Source organism: Zootoca vivipara, chromosome 6, assembly GCF_963506605.1.
Source record: "Zootoca vivipara chromosome 6, rZooViv1.1, whole genome shotgun sequence".
NCBI classification, from domain to species: Eukaryota; Metazoa; Chordata; class Lepidosauria; order Squamata; family Lacertidae; genus Zootoca; species Zootoca vivipara.
Window position 1 is genome coordinate 67,861,768 of NC_083281.1, and position 19,413 is coordinate 67,881,180.

General features: G+C 44.5%; 1 protein-coding gene across 1 annotated transcript in view; it reads left to right on the forward strand.

The window, feature by feature from the left end:
* Window positions 1-19,413, forward strand: part of LOC118086797 (ATP-binding cassette sub-family C member 12) — a 67,948-nt gene that overhangs the window by 20,359 nt on the left and 28,176 nt on the right. The window contains exons 13-22 of the mRNA XM_060276464.1: window positions 1,526-1,598; window positions 4,589-4,792; window positions 6,348-6,482; window positions 7,766-7,868; window positions 7,947-8,012; window positions 12,044-12,133; window positions 13,517-13,683; window positions 14,964-15,101; window positions 16,178-16,404; window positions 18,227-18,364. Of these exons, the coding sequence (XP_060132447.1) occupies window positions 1,526-1,598; window positions 4,589-4,792; window positions 6,348-6,482; window positions 7,766-7,868; window positions 7,947-8,012; window positions 12,044-12,133; window positions 13,517-13,683; window positions 14,964-15,101; window positions 16,178-16,404; window positions 18,227-18,364 (1,341 nt within the window). The remainder of the gene's footprint in view (window positions 1-1,525; window positions 1,599-4,588; window positions 4,793-6,347; window positions 6,483-7,765; window positions 7,869-7,946; window positions 8,013-12,043; window positions 12,134-13,516; window positions 13,684-14,963; window positions 15,102-16,177; window positions 16,405-18,226; window positions 18,365-19,413) is intronic.

The following is a 19,413-nucleotide window of genomic DNA, read 5'->3' on the forward strand; positions in this document are numbered from 1 at the left end:
CAGCAGGCCTGAAGGAGGCCTCTATGGACATTTTTGTGACCGGTGGTCAGGGATTCACCTCAGAAGCACCCTGGAAGGCCAATTCCCTCACAGGCTTTTAAACTCAGGGGCAGAATTCCACCTCGCACGTCAGTGGATCTTGGGGAAGTGTTGGGTTTGTGTGTTCATACCAGAGAAAGACTGCTTCTATAGATCTTAGTTTGGTTTGTCTTCTCAGCTGGGCGCTTCTCACGTTTCAAATATCATGTTTCAAATATCACCCCCAGTTTGTATTGTCATGTGGTGTGTGTCAGATTCCAAGTGCCACGGGTTGTGCTTTGAAAGTGTAGAACAAGAGGGGAATAATAATAATAATAATAATAATAATAATAATAATAATAATAATAATTCATAACAAACTGAATATGTTAAATCTGCCCCTGGCTCACCAACAAAAAAACAAAACAAAAAAAAACAGCAGCTAATGAGACATGGCATTGCTAATTAGTGTCATTTCAGTCTATGCATATTGCTTTTTAATTTTGGGGAGATTAATTAAAGCCAGACGGAGCAAACTGCCTTGTGGTGCGTGACACCCATCCATCTAGCCCAGGGAAGGCAACTTTTCTTCCTCAGCCCACTATCGATGTCCACATTTCATCCAGCATTGTCTTATCAGGAGTTTCAGGCACCCAGAGCACCTTCAGCACCTTGGAGAGCTCCTAGGTTTCTGCTGAGCTAGCTTTGCTAGTTGTTGTCCGAGCAAGTGCCCAGCTCCAACTGAAGCTTTATATAGGCTGGCTGGACCGTAAAGCAGCGAGTGTTGCTTACTGCTGCAATTCTAACCCCACTGACCTCAGAGCATGTCCCATTGATTCCAGCATACTTCTGAGTAGACATGGTTAGGATAGCCTTAATCTATTTTATGCGATAAAACCCAGAGCAGAATAGCAGCGAGGGAGACAGACTTCAAACCAAGCTAAAAGCTAGACAATTTACAGTTCATCTAAAGTTGAAGAGATGGGTCAATGTCTGGTTCCACAACTGGGGTGCCACCCTGACCATTTGGGCCTCTGCAAGGGGCAGGATGCTTGGCAGGACTTCTGATGCTGTGGGAAACGGGTGAGAATGGGAGGTGGTGGTCCTTCAGCTATCCTGATCCCACACTACTTAGAGCAGTGCAGGTAAAAACCAGAGGAAGAGCCATAGCTCAGTGGTAAGGCATCTGCCTTGCATACAGAAGGTTCCAGGTTCAATCCCTGACACTTCCAGGTAAGTTTGGGAATGTCTCCTGTCTGAAATCATGGAGATCCCCTACCATTCCATATAGACATTACAGAGCTAAATTGACCTAAGGTGGCTTCCAACATTATGTTAGTTCCACTTTGAATTTTGCCTGGGAGCAAGCTGAAAGCCTGCATGCTATTAGTGATTTTTATGTATTAGTATATACTTAGTTCATGTCTACAAAACTAGTAGTGTCTCTCTTGCTTGGAAAGAAATAGTGATTTGCAAGAGTCTGAATGCTCCATTTTTTTAAAAAAAGGTACAATTATGCCATTGAAGTCTGCAGCCTGAAGTCGGATATGGACCTTCTTCCATATGGAGATATGACTGAAGTAAGTGTTTTAATACAAGCTGCATTTAACTTGGACATTCAGCGCATGCTATCGGGCGCCATTTTCTGACAAATGCCCTCCTGTAAGCGCTTTAATTCATAGTGAAACAGCTTTCCTATTCTTACCCTCTCTGTCAAGGCATTGTCAAATTAATCTTGCCAAGTCCCTTTTGATTTCACTGGCTGGGGCTGGGGGCTGGGGGCTGGGGAGGTGCATGAAAGCACACAAGGGCAACAATCAATCTAGCCTCAGTGTACACTTCCAGAAATGTACAACAAATTGCTATGTGGATTAGACGTCCCTTACGGGGAGTGCCAGTGTGGCAACCGTGGCACACATCTGCCTGCAGAGGCCTTCTCTAGTCCACTCCTGCTGTTGAATGAAGCATTTTGTTGTAACCAGTAGAATAGGTTGCTCTCTCTCTGTGTTTTCCCACAACAGTTTCTCTGGTTTGTAAATTGGCCCGCAGGCCCAAAATGGTCAGTGACCCCTGTGACGTGTTACTCAGCCTGCTGGATCAGGCCAATGGCCCGTCTAGTCCAGCATCCTGTTTTCACAGTGGCCAGCTGGATGCCTGTGGGCAACCAGCAAGCAGGAGCTGAGCGCAAGAGCCCTCTTCCCTCTTGCGGTTTCCAGCAACTGATATGCAGAAGCATTACTGCATCCAGTTGTGGAAGCAGAGCATAGCCATTGATAGCCTTGTTCTCCATGAATTAGTGTAGTCCTCTTTTTAGAGTCACCCAGTTTGGTACCCATCTCTGCCTCATGTGGGAGCGAGTTCCATAGTTTAACTATTTTCAGATACCGTAGGTAGCCATGTTGGTCTGACACAGTTGGGGGGGGATTGTTCTTAGAGACCAACTAAGTTTGTTCTGGGTATAAGCTTTCGTGTGCATGCACACTTCTTCAGTTTAACTGTGTGTTGCATGAAGGAACACTTCCTTTTATTTGCCCTGAATCTTCCAGCATTCATCTTCTTTCCTAATGCCCTTCTAGAGTTATGGGGGAGGGGAACCAACCACTTCTCTACTCACTTTCTTCATGCCATGCTTAATTTTATATAAAAAAAATCATGCCTCCACTTACCTTATCTGCAAACTAAAAAAAAACCTAATGCAGTGGTACCACGGGTTACAGACGCTTCAGGTTACTGACTCCGCTAACCCAGAAACAGTACCTCCGGTTAATAACTTTACCTCAGGATGAGAACAGAAATTGTGCAGCAGCAGCGGGAGGACCCATTAGCTAAAGTGGTACCTCAGGTTAAGAACAGTTTCAGGTTAAGAACTGACCTACAGAATGAATTAAGTTCTTAACCCGAGGTACCACTGTACCACAACCTGTCCTAAGACTTGTTAGCTAGCAACCCAGGGTGTGGGTGGGTCCCTTTCTTCCCACCTTTCAAGGCAGCCTTATGATTGAAGAAGAGACTCTAATTTGTCTCAGGGCCAAGACACCCTTTGCATGTTTTGTCTCGGACAATTTAACGGGAGCAGAATAGGGAAGCTCTGTCTGGATCTGTTTTATTTTTTAAGCACCTCACCTAATTTTCAAAAGAGCCACAAAAGCAGCAAAGGAAAATCCCAGAGTCTTCCTGTTTCATTTCCAACTGGATAGCTCTGTTTTTCCCTGTGACTGATTGCAATGAAAGCAGGTCCATATTTAGGGAAGGGGGTGGGGAGGGGGGTGAGGATAGAAATACTACAATAATGGATTTTGGCACTGTGTCCCCCACAGGCCACCTTGTCAGTTTAAATTTATATTAAGGGCACTCTCTACCTGGGATTATTATGATGCGCAATCTAGCTCGGAACTCAATCGCATTTGAGCTATTTCTGTACTGCCATGGCAGATATTTGAAAAAGACACCAGGTGCCTCATTGGAGCGTGTGTCTGCAGAGCTGTCCAAGTGTCTGCCATGGGACATATCCCCAGAAGAATATTCTGGAGAAGCACACATGCAAACTCCCTTTACAGATATTCCCCTATAAATAGGTCTCCTCTTCCATCTGAGCTGCAATTCGCTGCAAAAATGTAGAGGTGTAAGAATGTGTATTTATATAGTTGCACAGCCCACCCCATTCTCCAAGCCGTGAAATTCTTCAGGGGTTCCTGTGCTTATCCAGGGTTCAGTTTCCTTCGAGTGAAGGTCAGTTGAGACTGTGGTGGTGTTAGGATACATCTATGGAACCTCTGCATAGGACGAAGGGGCTCCCAGGAATAATACCCCAACAGACCTTGCTTCTCCATTAGTCACAGCTTTTCTTCCAGCACAGAGCAGACATGTCTCTCTGTCTCCAACTTCCAGCCTGCGTCCTGCTCAGCTCAAACAGACCACCCTAGCTGCTGTTTTCCTACCCAGCAGCTGCAGGGGGGGGGGCAGGGAGAGAGGAACGCGCACCCATTTGTTCTATAGCACAGAGCAACTTATTTGGTTATGCTGATTGCGATGATTAACTAGTCGGCCAAAGCCACTACAGTACCTAGACAAAATGGACTGGTTTGGCAAGCTTCCTCTTGCGTTAGCGGGCAGAATGGTTTTAATGTTGCGCAACAGAGGAATCCACTGCAGCAGTTGCTCTCGTGGAAGCACGTTGCACAACACCCTGTGCAACAACACATTGTGCAACAAAGTAACCAGCAGCTTGCTTATGCATTCCCTTGTGCAACGGACTTCCTTGGGTGCAAAACAGTTTCTAGTGGAATAAGAATGCTGCTAAGGGACTTTAGCTTAGCACTACATACATTGGATACATAGGAGCCTACATACATTGGATACTCCTAGGGGCCCCTCCCAATAAAATATTTGACGGAGCCCCCCCCCCCAGCTGATGGGCATTGCCATCAAATGGTGTTAGTATGTGTCACATCTTGTGATTGATTATGCCGGGGGGTGCTTACCTGCTCCTCCATATTTTATTCAAGTTGGCACCCCTGATTGGATACAACACATTGTATATATTGAATATGGCAATTCTTCCCTTTCAAAGATAGGGGAAAGGGGGCTCAACCTTTCTGGAGGCCAGAAGCAGCGAATCAGCTTAGCTCGTGCTGTGTATGCCAACAGAGACATTTATTTATTGGATGATCCCTTGTCAGCGGTTGATGCACATGTTGGCAAGTATATTTTTGAAGCATGCATCAAAGAAGCGCTACGAGGGAAGACTATCCTCCTCATTACTCATCAGCTGCAGGTAATGGAAATGGAAGGGAATGGGTTTCAATAGCTTAGCATATGAATTTGTTTTTAAGTCTTACATAGGATAGACCCAACGGCTGGAACAGAGGAAGCTGCCTTATAAGAGGTAGGCCATTGGTCAGTCTAGCTCAGTAGTTTCCACACTGACTGCCAACATTACCTGGCAAAACTGCAAATACCCAAGTATAGACATGCTTTTATTTTGGCTAGATTAAATGTGTTGCCCTCTGCACTGCTGCTGGGTAGATATGAGGGTAAACCGTATGAGTCATGTGTTTGCCCATGTGGCTCATTGGAAGTGGAAACAAATTTTCATGTGTCAACATCTCTCTGGGGTTTCAGGCAAGGTTGTCTCCCAGCCCTACCTGGAGATGCCGGGGATTGAACCCGAGACCTTCTGCATGCAAGGCAGATGCTCTGTTTCGTTGTTTCATTGTTACTCTCCTGCCGCCAGCTTGATAAAAATGAAAAAAACAGCAATACACCAGCAGGGGGCACAAGAGCCACAGCTCAAAGCTTAAGGGGCTCAGCTTTTTAAAAAATTAAAAAAATAAAAATTCAGAAGAGAAAGAAAGGTACTTCTTCTCAGTGATGCTGGAAATTTGCTGTTGCTTGACATAGATGGAGCCATTCTATGTGCAGTTCAGGCTAAGCACACCCTTAGACTTCCCCCCTGCAGTAATATATAGCTCTTCTGCTTCAGACAGGTGTGGGAACAGGGCCCACCCTAACATTAGGAAGAGTGAGGCAGACACGACAGGTGGCACATGCTGAGGAGTGAAAGTACTGAAGGGACAGTGCTGTGTGCTACATGTGTCCAGTCTCTGGTTGGACCACAACTTGCATTTATTCCAGATCATTGGCTGAGCATACTGGGAATGATGGGAGTTGTAGCCCAACAGCTTCTGGGGCCTCAAAATTGAGGAGTGCTGCCCTAAACTAGCCTCAGGCGCAAGCAGACAATATTGTCTCATCATCTGCATTGTTGACAGTAAGGCCCCCATCTTCACTGTACATTTAAAGCAGTATCATAGCATTTTAAAGAATAATAGCTGCTGAATTTTCACAGTTTGAATGGTGCAAACGAGTGTGGGAACATGGAGAACTGAATTGAATACTGGAGAAATGAGAAATGGAGGGAAACCAAAACTGACAGGTTCATTCATCCCTAGGCAGAACCCAGCAACAGCCTACTGTCTCCTTGCAGTTTGCACCAAACTCAAAAGTACTTTTCTACCTTTATTGTTCCTGAAGCATTGCAGTCTTTACACGTCTCTAACAACTTTGGGAGGGAGGGAGAATCGGGGTGCGCTCTCTTCCTCGCTTTGCCTGGTGCACAGAATGTAGCATTTTATCTATAAACTATAATTATGATCCTCAACAAGGGTGCACGGCGGCAGAACATTTGATGTTTTCCAAACTACAAACTGAAACTTGTCTTTATTCTGAAAATGCATTTTGCACTGCGTATTCCCTTCAGCTCATTTCCCACTTAACCAATTTTCTTTCTCTCCCCATTGCCTTTAAACACACACACACATGCATGCCAGTACTTAGAATTTTGTGATGAAATCATATTGCTCGAAGGCGGAGGAATATGCGAGAGCGGTACCCACGCAGCGCTGGTTGCTGCGAAGGGGCGTTACGCTAATCTCATTGAAAACCTGCGATTGGAGGAAATGCCGGTGGGTACCAGTCCTCAACGCTGACATACCAGGGCAAACAACAAGCGGTGGCATGCCAGCTTTTTTACAGGGGCCATCTTGCTGACGTCTGCCAGTAACCGGAGGCTGGGCTTGCTGGGCCTTTGAGGACTCAGTGAGGGAGGGCAGGGCAACCCAGAGCAGCTAACCATGATGGCTAGGCTCTGCTTCTGTGGTCAGAGGCTTCTGAATACCAGAGGCTGGAAACCACAGAAAGCTGGGCTCCTGCTCGTAGGGGCATGCGAATGGCTGCTGTGAGAACAGAAAGCTGGGCTTTGGCCTGATCCAGCAGGCTTTTTGTATGTTGTTATGACTCTTCTTACTTATATACTTAACAACTAGAATAAGAGTGGGGGACCTTTGTTCAGCCTGGGGGCCACATTCCCATGGGGGAATCTTCCAAGGGCCAATGCTAGTGGTGGACGAGGTCCGGTGGGGGAAAAACACAGAGCAATGGATGTGACTCTTACTTTTTGTATAGCTACATTTCAAAGGTCTCTCTCTTTCTTACACACACACACACACCCTTCCATCTTCCATGCAGGGAAGCAAGAGGCACAATTATACAGTAGTTCAAGAACACATTTCTAGAAAGGAACAACTATATAGATTTGAGATGCAAAGCAGAGCTAGTGAAGTGGATGGCTTGGGGGGGAAAGTCTGAAGCGCCATATAGAGTGACCTGTTGGGAGAGGAGAACGCTTGGTACCTGGGCCTGAGTTTTCCCCATCCCTGATAGAGTCATCATTTGTTATTTCAAATGCCTAATCAGACCTTCAGGGGAGGGCAGCTCATCATAATAAAACAACACAAAAACCGTTTAATGCACTATAGTGCCCTGCACATCCCGTAGCCATTGATAGCCTTCTCCTGCATGGATTTGTCTAATCTCCTTTAAAAGTCACCCTCGCTGTTGACCATCCCTGCCTCCTGTGGGAGTGAGTGCCATAGTTTAACATCTGTGTGCTTCCCTTTGCCTGTCTTGAATCTTCCAACATTCAGCTTCATTGCATGGCCCTGAGGGCCGGGATTATGAGAGTGGGTGAAAAATGATTCCCTCTCCGCTTTTCTCCACACCACACATAATTTAAATACCTCTGTTATGTCACTTGGACTTAAACTACTAGAAAGAATTGCCTTCACAACCTGTTTCAAGGGGGAGCTTCCCACCATTGGAAACTGGATGCTGGGTTAGAGGTGAGCATGGTTTGCTCCGGCTGGGCTTCTCTTGCAAAATATTCACTCCATGTATTTCTCTATTGCAGGTTCCACATGACACCCTCCTTTTTTCAGACACGGTGGACGTATGTGTGGAGGAGAATCAGGAGGATGTCCCTGAAATCTCTTACATAGGGACTGAAAACCCTGGTGAGATCATTTAGTATCATAATCTTCTTTTACAAATGGCTTTGACTGCTCGCCTGACATTTCTCTCGCATCCCCCAGCTTTTGACGTTTCTGACGAGCCGAGCAAGGAATCCAGGAGCGACCTCAAAGTGAGAAGAGACACAGGTACTTCATACAATCTCTTGCTAATTGGTTTAAATTGATTAGAAATTTAAATGGGTATCGCTGTAATGCTTGGGGTGGGGGCTTGAGCTGGGGGGTGGGGGTGGGGGGTCCTAGGCACCCAAAAGCTTTCAAGGGGTCTGGAACTGTCAGGGTTCAGTTTACATGGATGGCTACATGTGTGCTGTACACGCAAAGGCCCCATCACTACAGATTCTACCCCTGTGCATGGCATGTAGGGAACTGCTTTATACTGACCTTTTTATCCATGCCACAGATTTCAGAGAGGAACATGTACCTCCTTTGCTTTGCCCTTGACTTTTAAGTTCAGTGCAGGATCCTTCTCCTCCTGCTCCTCCTCATTATTGTTACAGAATCACAGAGTTGGAAAGAACCACGAGGGTCATCTAGTCCAACCCCCCCCCCCACAATGCAGGAATCTTTTTGCCCAACATGGGACTTGAACCCATGACCCTGAGATTAAGAGTCTCATGCTCTACCAACTGAGCTATCCCAGATTAATTTGATTTGTTTCCTGCCCTTTGCCATAACGTTCCAGAGCAGGCAGCAGCTGTTTAAAATTCTGTGCTGAAAAGAGTTTAAAACCAATCGCGGTCTCAGGAATAGGGTGGGTCCTAATATATATATATGTATATGCTACTGGTGTTAAAGGCCGGGGGGTGAAGAGGTGTGTTTAGCATATAACTGCAACTGTATAATGAAGGTTCCAGGTACACATCTGTGGACACGGAATTTGGACTTGCAACAGAGAAGGCCATTTCCCAGGTTGCCTGCCCCCAAACACCTGAGGGCAGTGGAGAGAGCTCCCTCTGCTGATCTTAACACCCAAGAGGTTATGCAGAGAAGGGGGCAGTCTATCTGATGTTTGGGACCTTAATCGTTTAGGGATGGGAGTTAAGCAAAGTTTTGGCCTAGCGTGTTGCCTGAACTAAGGGTCGTGGTGATGGCTTCTCTTCCTTAACTACAAGCTGTAACCCTACAACAAACCTTGGGCTACATGGGCCAATGGTCTGGCTTGGGATATGGCAAGCCCTTCTGTTGAACGTTCAGCCCGTGTCCTTGATTCTCCACCCTCCAACTTTTACTACTCGGAGAGACTGGGAAATATGGCTCCTCTCTTATACTCAACGTATTTCTTCCCCTAAAACGTTCCCAGACGAAAAGTGTGCTGAAGATGCTATTCGAGCTGAACAAAAGTTATTGGAACACTGTAAAAACTTCAGAATGAAAAAAAAAATTTAATCGACAGCGATGTCCCTGTTTCACACAAACAGCTTCGTAACAAATCCTTGCTGGAGTGAAAAGAGAAACTGATCCCTTTGCTGAATGTTTCCCTTTTTCCTTTTTTGGGGAGAAAAAAGCTGGGTAAAAAATGGGTGGTTGTCACCCATGGAGGCCATGAGTGTAAAAAAGGTCAACATGAGAAACATTTGGGCAACATATAAGGAAATCCTGTGTGAGGAAGATAACCAATTGAAACTTAAGAACTTTGATGAGATAAAAAAATAAGGCGTCAGGCTGGCTAGAATACCACCAAGTATATGAGTTATTTAAACAAGACAAAAAGAGGGGTTTCGGGAAAGAGCATTCAAGATTTGAGCAAGATCTATTCTATAACAACCAGAAAACCTTATCTAAAATGTATAAAATCTTAAAATTCCTTCAGTAGCACCTTAAAGACCAACTAAGTTTTTATTTTGGTATGAGCTTTCGTGTGCATGCACACTTCTTCAGATATAAAATTTTATTAGAGTTGTCGGTAAAGGATGAGGAGGTGAAGGCAGATATAGTGGAGTGGGCAGAGGACCTAGGACAGCTGTCAGAATGGGCGAAATTATGGAAGGAAGACCTTAAGTTCACAGCCTGTTATACAATTAAGGAAAACTATATGAAGGTTTTCTATAGATTGTACCGTCTAACACCAAGCAGACTTGCCTTAATGTAAAAACAAACAAACAAACAAACCAACAAACAACCTCAGATAAATGTTGGAAATGCAATGAAGCGGTAGGTATAACATATCACGTTTGCTGGACATGCAGAAAGATGAGGGAGTTTTTGTTTTTTTTAAAAAGATAATTTTTATTAAATTTTCCAAATAAACAACACCAAACAACAACAACAAAACAACAAATAATAACAACCACAAAAAAAATTCTTTTACATTTTGTCTTATATTCACCTATCTCAGTTCATTTTGCTCTGCCGAGCTTTGACTTCCCTCCCTCCCATCATTCGGTTTTCTTTCCCACTCTTATCTCGCAGTTCCTTTTAGTCCATCTACTTAAAACCAATTCGTAGGATTTATTTCAGTCCTGCAAGTGTCTTTAAACTTCTACAGTTCTTCTCCATGTAGTCCATAAATTTACTCCATTCCTTTTGGAACTTTGTCTCTCCCTGGTTTCGGATCCCGCCAGTCAACTTTGCTAACTCTGCATAGTCAATCATTTTCGTCTGCCACTCCTGAATTGTTGGTATCTCTTGTAATTTCCATTTTTGGGCTAATAAAGTCCTAGCCGCGGTTGTAGCGTACATAAATAATCTCTGATCTCCTTTTGCTATCTCCTCTCCCATTAATCCCCAAAGAAAAGCTTCAGGTTTTTTTGGGGGGAAGGTATACCTAAACATCTTTTTCAGTTCATTATATATCATTTCCCAAAATCTTTTTACTTTTTCGCATGTCCACCACATATGATAGAATTCACCATCTTTATCTTGACATTTCCAGCAAGTTTTGCTACTCATTCTATACATTTTAGCTAATTTTACTGGTGTTAAATACCATCTATACATCATTTTCATTACATTTTCTTTCAGAGCGGTACGTGCAGTAAATTTCAATGTTTGATTCCACAATTTCAACCACGCATCATGTTCAATATTTTACCCAAAATCTCTTGCCCAGAAAGATGAGGGAGTTTGGGGGTCTAATTCACAACAAATTAAAAAGGATATTTAAAATTTCACCCCCTCCCCAAACCAGAAGCATTTTTATTAGGGATTGTGGGAAATGAGATTCCAAAAGATTTAAAGAAAGTATTCATGTACGCCACCACCGCAACAAGGGTTGTGATTGCACAGAACTGGAAAAGGGAACGTTTACCGGACAAAAAAGATTGGTTGACCAAATTAATGGACTGTGCGAAGATGGACATGTTGACTGGGCACATAAGAGATCAAACTAAACTCAATTTTTAAAAAGATTGGAACATAGTCAAACAATATTGGAAAGACTATTATGGGGAAATTGAAATTTTGACTGGTTTAGAATTACTTCTGTAAGAAAAAAAATACTAGAATATAGTGGAAAAACAGGGAAACAAACTCATAGGCATTCAAATAAGTGAAACTGAGGACCCAAGTAAGAAGGGGAGGGAAGTCAAGTATAAAAGGAATATGAATGAACTAAGCAATTAATCACAAATTTTAGTTTTTGCTTTCTTTATTATTATTATTATTATTATTATTATTATTTATTATTATTATTATTATCATTTAGAAATACATGCTTAGCCATAGGAGAACTGAGATGTTATAATGTGATTCTACGAATGTAAATTAAAAGAAACCAATAAAGATGATTTGCAAAAAAAGAAAAAGAGAAAGAGAAACTGGTCCCTTTGCTGAATGTTTTCATTTTTCATTTTTGGAAAAACAAAAGCTTTATATTTGATCAGAAAGGAGAACAAGCACATCAAGAAGGTTTTGCATTCAAAGGCTGGGGAATATTGATCACTTTCCCGTCAAATCAATGCCCTTTTGCTTTTTAATTCCAGCCACGGATTCCAATTCATTCGACAGCCATTAGGAAAACAGAGGTAGCATTTACCATATGGTTTCATCCGGGGGAACCTGGCAGTGAGAGAGCATTTCGCCGAGGCTCCTGTGAAGCCTCAAATGTTTATTTTAGTTGATAGACTCGAGTGACGTCCAATTTTACTTAAAATGCATGAGATTTGTCAGGGCTGGATAACATTACAGCGTGAATAAATGCTCGATGGTTTCCGCTCCAGCTCCTGTAAATCAACTCGTTCAGAAAGAGGAGAAGCAAGAAGGCTCTGTTAGATGGAAAACCTACCACGCTTACATCAAGGCATCTGGAGGTATCATCCTGCAACAAGCTTCTTTCCCCCCAAAGAAAACCCTTATTTTGTTACAGTATTGTAGATTTCTGCTAAAATGGAACCTTTTATAGTATGCAAGTATGTAAATGGGGAACTACTCAGGAATCAACGCTGCCAATAAAATCCACTCTTGATTTTATATATATGTTGGGACTGGCAACCTAACTACTAAGCATTGAAGGCAATGTACTCAACACATGCTCAGAGGCTACTGAGAATATCTCCTGTACAAATTGGTACAGACGTCTATGTCCTCCAGTGACGCGGGTGGCGCTGTGGTCTAAACCACAGGGCTTGCCGATTGGAAGGTCGGCGGTTCGAATACCTGCGACGGGGTGAGCTCCCATTGTTGGGTCCCAGCTCCTGCCAACCTAGCAGTTTGAAAGCACCTCAAAGTGCAAGTACTGTAGATAAATAGGTACTGCTCTCGCGGGAATGTAAATGGCATTTCCGTGCGCTGCTCTTGTTCGCCAGAAGTGGCTTAGTCATGCTGACCACATGACCCGGAAAAACTGTCTGTGGACAAACGTCGGCTCCCTCGGCCAGTAAAGCGAGATGAGCGCTGCAACCCCAGAGTCGTCTGCAACTGGACCTAACGGTCAGGGGTATCTTTACCTTTGCCTCTATGTCCCCCTCCTCAAGAATCCTGGGAACTATAGTTGATAAGAGTGCAATACATGATCTGTTAATGATCCATAGCCCCCTTCCTCTCCTAGAGAACTACAGTTCCCAAGGTTCCCTGGAAGACAGAATTACCATGGGAAGACAATTAGGTTGGCAGACACATGGAATAAACCACTCTTGATGGTTGCTGCACAGTTGTGAAATTCAGTGCGAAATCAGCCAAGTCCTGTCCCCCCAGTATCATCAAATGAGCTTTAAAGATCCATTATTATTATTATTTTTTGCTGTGGCTTTCAGTGACTAATTATAAACCGAGCTTCAGAAGTGGTGCTGTGGTCTGGTTTTAGAATGTCTGAGTTTACATTGTGTTATTTTGTGTGTGCTGGCCTTTAAGTAGACATGGATGCTTTAAATGGTTTTACACATCTGGGGGACAAACTGGTTGACAGGCATGAAACTGGTTCTGCCTGTCGTGGGCCCTGGCTCCACTTAACTGTGAGTCGCCCTCCCTTCCCCTCCACCAGTCTCAATGGGCACCAGCCCCTCCTGTCCCCCTTTCTAGGAAACGTGCAGCAAATTCTCATGCATTTTTATTCAGAAGCAAGTTTCACTGACGTTCGGCGGGACTTTGCGCCTAAGAAAAATGCTTCTCTGATTGCAGCCCTAAATGGGCACTCACCAGTGCATTGTGTCCACTCATTCCCTGTTTACTAACTTGGCCCAATGGTCCTTTCTTAGGATTCATCCTGTGGTTCTTCATTGTGCTTCTCTTTGTTCTGATGATCGGTTGTTCAGCCTTCAGCAGCTGGTGGTTGAGTTACTGGTTAAGGCAGGGCTTACGGGTAAGCACACCTTTCAGCATTATAATGTGTTTTACTTGTATACATTTATCTATTACATATAAAGCCGACCTTTCCTTCATAGAGCACAAGGTGGCAAAAACTCTTAGGATCTCCTACTCACGAGTAGGACCCTGGCAGAGACACATGCCCGACTGATGCCAAAAAGCATTAGCACACTTAGGGATCTGCAGAGTCTTCGCAGTTGCGTAACAGACCTATAAACACACACGGAGCACTGCAACATGGCTCCCTCTCAGGCCTGGCTCTAGGGGTAGTCCCGGTGGCGCGGGGCGCCAGGGTGTCAGGCCGGCAGGTGCGCGCTGCGCGGAAAAGCCGTGTGGAAGCCATGCTGCGCACAGCGCCCGCCCACCAGGGCGGGGGCGCCAGAGCGATCTCCGCACCACGGCGCCCAACCGGCTTGAGATGGCCCTGCTCTCTCTCTCTCTCTAGCATCAGGCTGCAAAGAGACAGAACAAAGGACAATAGTTCCACTTCAGGAAACACAGTAACACAAACATCCTGTCTTCGTCACTTCCCACTGTGGAATGAAAACATACACCATCATGTGATAAACAACAATCCCATGACAGCAGACACGGGGAATGAATCTTCAACAAAAACAGTTCTCCTCCTCCCTGTTTTGTCCTCACAACAACTCTGTGAGGTTGGTTAGGCTAAGAGGCGGTGATAGGCCCCAAGTCATCCAGTCGGCTTCATGGCCTGCAGGGATTTGAACCCTTGTCTTTAGCTTTAAATTATCTACAGTTTAGTGTTACACCCAAACCATGAACTGTGGTTCATCTTAACTACAGTTTCTTGAAACAAGCCAGCTTCTTAAACTGTGGCTTGGAGTTGCTTTGTTTAAGCAATTCACAGCTATGATTCATCATGGCCTGTTGGGTTCGGACAACCTGTGACTAATCTAAAATGAAAATGGAAGCCTTCAAAGTCCTCCCTGTTGCTATGCTGGAGAGGAAGTGGGTGAGCCCAAGCTTGTTCTTGTTGTGCTAAACTATTATATAGACATTATGTCTGAACTGGTCCGATCTCAAACTACGCATAGAAATAGGAATGTATATTTTAATGGAAGTGCCACCCAAGAATACAAAGAGGGTTATATCGGTAAGCAGAGTTCCTACTCTGCCATATATTTTAAATGTTTACTGCAAAACTGTTGGGTTTTGTTGTTTGGCGAAATCACTAACTTTCCCGATGGAGTCTTATCTCATTATATAGTCCAGATAATTGCCCCATGTTCCTGTGTCTCAATTTGTCATTATTTTAGAGAGAGAAAAGTAATCTGCTCTCAATTATAGTCTTCTTTGAAAATCCATTCCTTAAAGGAAAACTACAGCTTCTACCAACTCATCTATGGAATGAGCATCGTTTCCATGATTACCCTGAGCTTCATCAAAGGCTTTGTTTTCACTAAGACAGCATTGCGGGCGTCGTCGAGGCTACACGACACCATGTTTCAGAAGGTATCGCAAATCTCCGGCTGGCAAACAGTGTTGTTACATATTTAACAAGCTGGCTTGATTTTTATCGTCCAATTATGTGCTGTCAGAAAGTCACCGGGTCACTCTTTTTAGCTAGAAATGATGAAAGGTGTGCTTTCAGAACAGCTCCGCATAGAGAGACATCAGTGATAGCTCCTTGGGATGATCACTGGGAAGCCGAGAGGGAGAAGGAGGGCGGGTGCCATAAATCGAGAGGTATTGGGCACATGTTTTAGCTAAACAGAATGGTGGCATCTAGGCGCTCTGTTGAGCTATCCATGGACCCCATCAGTTACCCGACTGTGATGGCCATTAATGCTGGGCCTTGTGCAAACAACCAATAAAGCGACTTGAACAGAGGGAGTCCTGCTTCTGAATACTAGTTGGTGAAAACCGCAGGAGGGGAGACTGCTCTTGTGCTCACGTCCTGCTTGTAAGCTTCCCAACGGGGCATCGAACTGGATGCTGGACTAGATGGGCCCTTGGTCTGATCAAACAAGCTCTTCTTCTGCTCCTACATTCAGTGGAGAGAGTTGCCTGGGAGAGGAGAGACTTGGTGAGAGTTTCAGAGCCAGATAGAGAATCTTAAGAGGACCTCACCTGCACCTTAGTGCAGTTTGCTGAAGCGCCTGATCGTGCCTGGGCTGCACAAGCTTCCACCGTGGTTTCCTGCCATTTTACTTTTTTTTTTTTGTTACGACAGGGATTCCTCCCAGTTTGAAACCATTCCCATTTTGAACAGAATTGTTTTGCACCCCCACTATTGCAATTGCAGTGCTGTGATTCTGGAGTGCATGCTTCATCCCCCCCCCCCTTAACAGTTGTGGTGGCGATGGTGAGGAATGAAACCATGATTTGTGCTTGTCCTTTCAAGTCTGATTTACAAAGAAGACCCCACCACCACCACCACCAGTCGCCAAACAAAAACAACAGCCCAGTGCTGTATTCACACTACAGCTCACATGAAGCTGGCACAGATCTACGATCCCAAACACCGAGTGCCACAAAAGACATGTCTGCCATCCCAATTTGTTGTCGTCATTTTACCGCACCCTCAGATCTTATGGAGCCCAATGAGTTTCTTTGATACGACTCCCGCTGGCAGAGTAATGAACCGCTTCTCTAAAGATATGGACGAAGTGGACGTGCGGCTTCCGTTTCATGCCGAAATGTTTCTGCAGCAGTTTTTCATGGTCCTCTCCATCATTGTCATCGTCGCCATTGTGTTTCCTTACCTCCTAATTGGAGTCGCTGTCCTAATGATGATTTTCATTCTACTCTTCCGGTAAGTTGGATGTTCCCAACCCCTCTCTCTGGTATGTAGTTGTTTTTCCTACCCCAGAATTTATTTTGAAAATAACAACAACCCTGCAGTGTGTATTTGATTTGTGTGCTCATTCTGCCCATTGCAAGTTAAGGGAACCCACTGGTCTCTAATTCTACCCTCCCCTCCTGTCAGTTTGTAGTCTCCCCTTGCTTTCCAGAACACAGTCTCTAAAAGGGAGAGATTCCATTTTGGGCTGCTCTAATCCCCCAGATATCCCCTTTATCCCGACTACAGTGGTACATTGGTTCTCAAACGCCTTGGTTCTCAAACGCCTTGGTTCTCAAACGCCTTGGTTCTCAAACGCCAAAAACCTGGAAGTGTATGTTCCGGCTTGCAAACTTTTCTTCGGAAGCCGAACGTCCGATGCAGCTGTCGGTTATTGTTTCGGAGGCGCCTGCACCAATCAGAAGCTGTGCCTTGGTTTTCAAACATTTCGGAAGTCAAATGGACTTCTGGAAAGGATTAAGTCTGGCGCTTTTGTTTTTGCTATTTATTTTGTGTTTTTATTTTGGAGGCTTTTTCAGTTAATTTGTTTTTGTGACTGTGTGGAACCTGGCTCATCTACTGATTGGTTGATTGTGTGACTGTGGAAATGGATAAAAAAAACCCGATCCAAAGAATGACTATCATCAGTGCAGGTAAGAAAAAATAATAATTTTAATTTTTATCATCTACAATACTGTCTTATTTATTTTATATAGCACAGTACATTTTGCTTTCATTTTATGGATCGGTGGTCTTGTTTGATAGCAAAATTCATGTTAAATTGCTGTTTTAGGGGTTGTTTTTAAAAGTCTGGAATGGATTAATTCATTTTGCATTACTTTCTATGGGAAATTGTGCCTTGGTTTTGGAATGCTTTGGTTTTTGAACAGATATCCGGAATGGATTAAGTTTGAGAACCAAGATACCACTGTAATTGAACTTCTTCGATGCTGAGGTCAGAAGAGCCAGCTCTCTTGGCATTCCTGCCACCCACAGTGAGGAGTGACAGCCTGAGAGAGGCATCCTCCGAATTGTAGAAGTCCCTCCCCACAAAGGTGCCTCTAGCATCTCCATTCTGTAGCTTCCACTTTATTTGCTTAGCTTCCTGCTTCAAAGACCCACCTCGGTCTGCTTTCTGTAACCCATTGCGTGCTGCTTCCCTTTGGAATCGTTTCACCTTGTTTTCACAAATGCACAATGTTATCCTAACCTGCCCAGAGACCTTATGTACAGGATAAATTCATTATCCTACAGATAATTATCCCACAGATAATTAAAATAGATCTGGCCTAAGTCTACAGTCCTACACCCATGGAACTCACGGCTCATCCACACATTGGCTTGACCTGTATTTTAATTGTATTGTATACAAATTCAATTCCCCTGGTTCCAAGAACTTTTCTCGTTGTTCCGCAGTGATGCCTTGCAAAAAACCTGATGAACTGAATCTCAGTTAAGCAGAATCTCTCTCTCTGCATATCTGATAGGATCTGATTTAGTGGCTAAGATTGGATTTCCGCAAGGCTCAGATATGGAACAAGAAGAAGCTCTCAAACCCAGAGGAATCAATTGGTACACAATATGTTCAAAACACGGGGTCAAGCCCAAGTGTGGATGAGCCCTCTGTGGGACATACTTCTGAGACAGGCCTGAGGATGCACTGTAAGACTTGTCTTGGAGGTGGTGGCCAACTGCTTCAAGTTTGCAAATCCAGAATACTCATTAGGAAGGGATCAAAGTCCCCTTCCAAAGCCAGGATCTAACTCTGTGCAATCTTACCTGCATTTTGCTGCAGGGTTTTCCAGAGCACCATCCGAGAGCTCAAGCGATTCGAAAACATGAGCAAGTCTCCATGGCTTTCCATGATCATGTCCACCGTCCCAGGCCTTAGCATAATCCACGCATACAATAAGAAGGAGAACTACAGCATTCAGTAAGTTGCCTGGCCCAAAAGTCACATTCTTTCTGTCTCGGTCCCTCAGATGGGGCGGATCAAGCTGTGTCGCTCTTCTTCTCTTGACCATCAATCCTGCATCTTTCCCACCTGCCGGGCCATAGATGAAGCCGCTCCATAAGCACCAAGACGTCCTGTGGCTTTTCATTTGCAGGAAATGACAAGCTGTGGGGAAGCTTTCCAGATTACATCACAAATTCTTAGCATTGTCTCGAAGAAAATTGTTACATGTGCAGCCAAGTGCTAACCTCATTGGCGCCCTTTATAACCCTCCCCACCTACGCAAAGCATCAAGCTATTGTCAAGACCTTGGTTTTTAAATTGCAATAATTTCACACGTCCATGAGTCTTCTTCCAGTTCCCTTGTAACCTGGAGTCTACCAGCAGAAGGAGGGCACCCAACCATCCCAGTTTCCAAATCCTTTCCCCCCCAAGCTGGTGGAATTTACAAAATGGGTTCAAAGAGAAGAGAAGGTTCGGTGATTACCTGTTCAAGTGGGCTTGCAAAATCCTGACACCCAGAAGCTGGAGTGCATGGGTTTGGAGGGATCCAAGTCAATGGCTATTACCATCCATGATGGCTATGTTCTACCTCCTGTGATGGAGGCAGTTTGCCTCTGCATATCTGTTTCTGGGAATAACAAATAGGGAGAGTCCTGTTGAGCCCAGGCCCTGCATGCTGGCTTTCCATAGGCATTCATTTGGCCACCGTGATACAGGATGCTGGACCAGATTATTTATTGCAATTGTTAAGAGTAAATTTCTGTTGAATTATTATTTGCTGATGTCACAGTGGCCGGAGTGGACTACTTCAGAGTAACGACGCTACGCAGCTCTGCATTTTATTCTTTTATTGGTGCTGCGTATTTACAGTGCTGAAGTCATGCTATTTACACGGAGTGATGTGATCAGTCGGTTTCAGAACCTCCTAATGGCTTTTGGCGCGTCTTTCTCCAACACAAAAGCTTTGGCAGACCCATCCTCTTTCCCCTCCTCTTCCTGGGTAGTTCTGGCGTTGGGGGGATGGG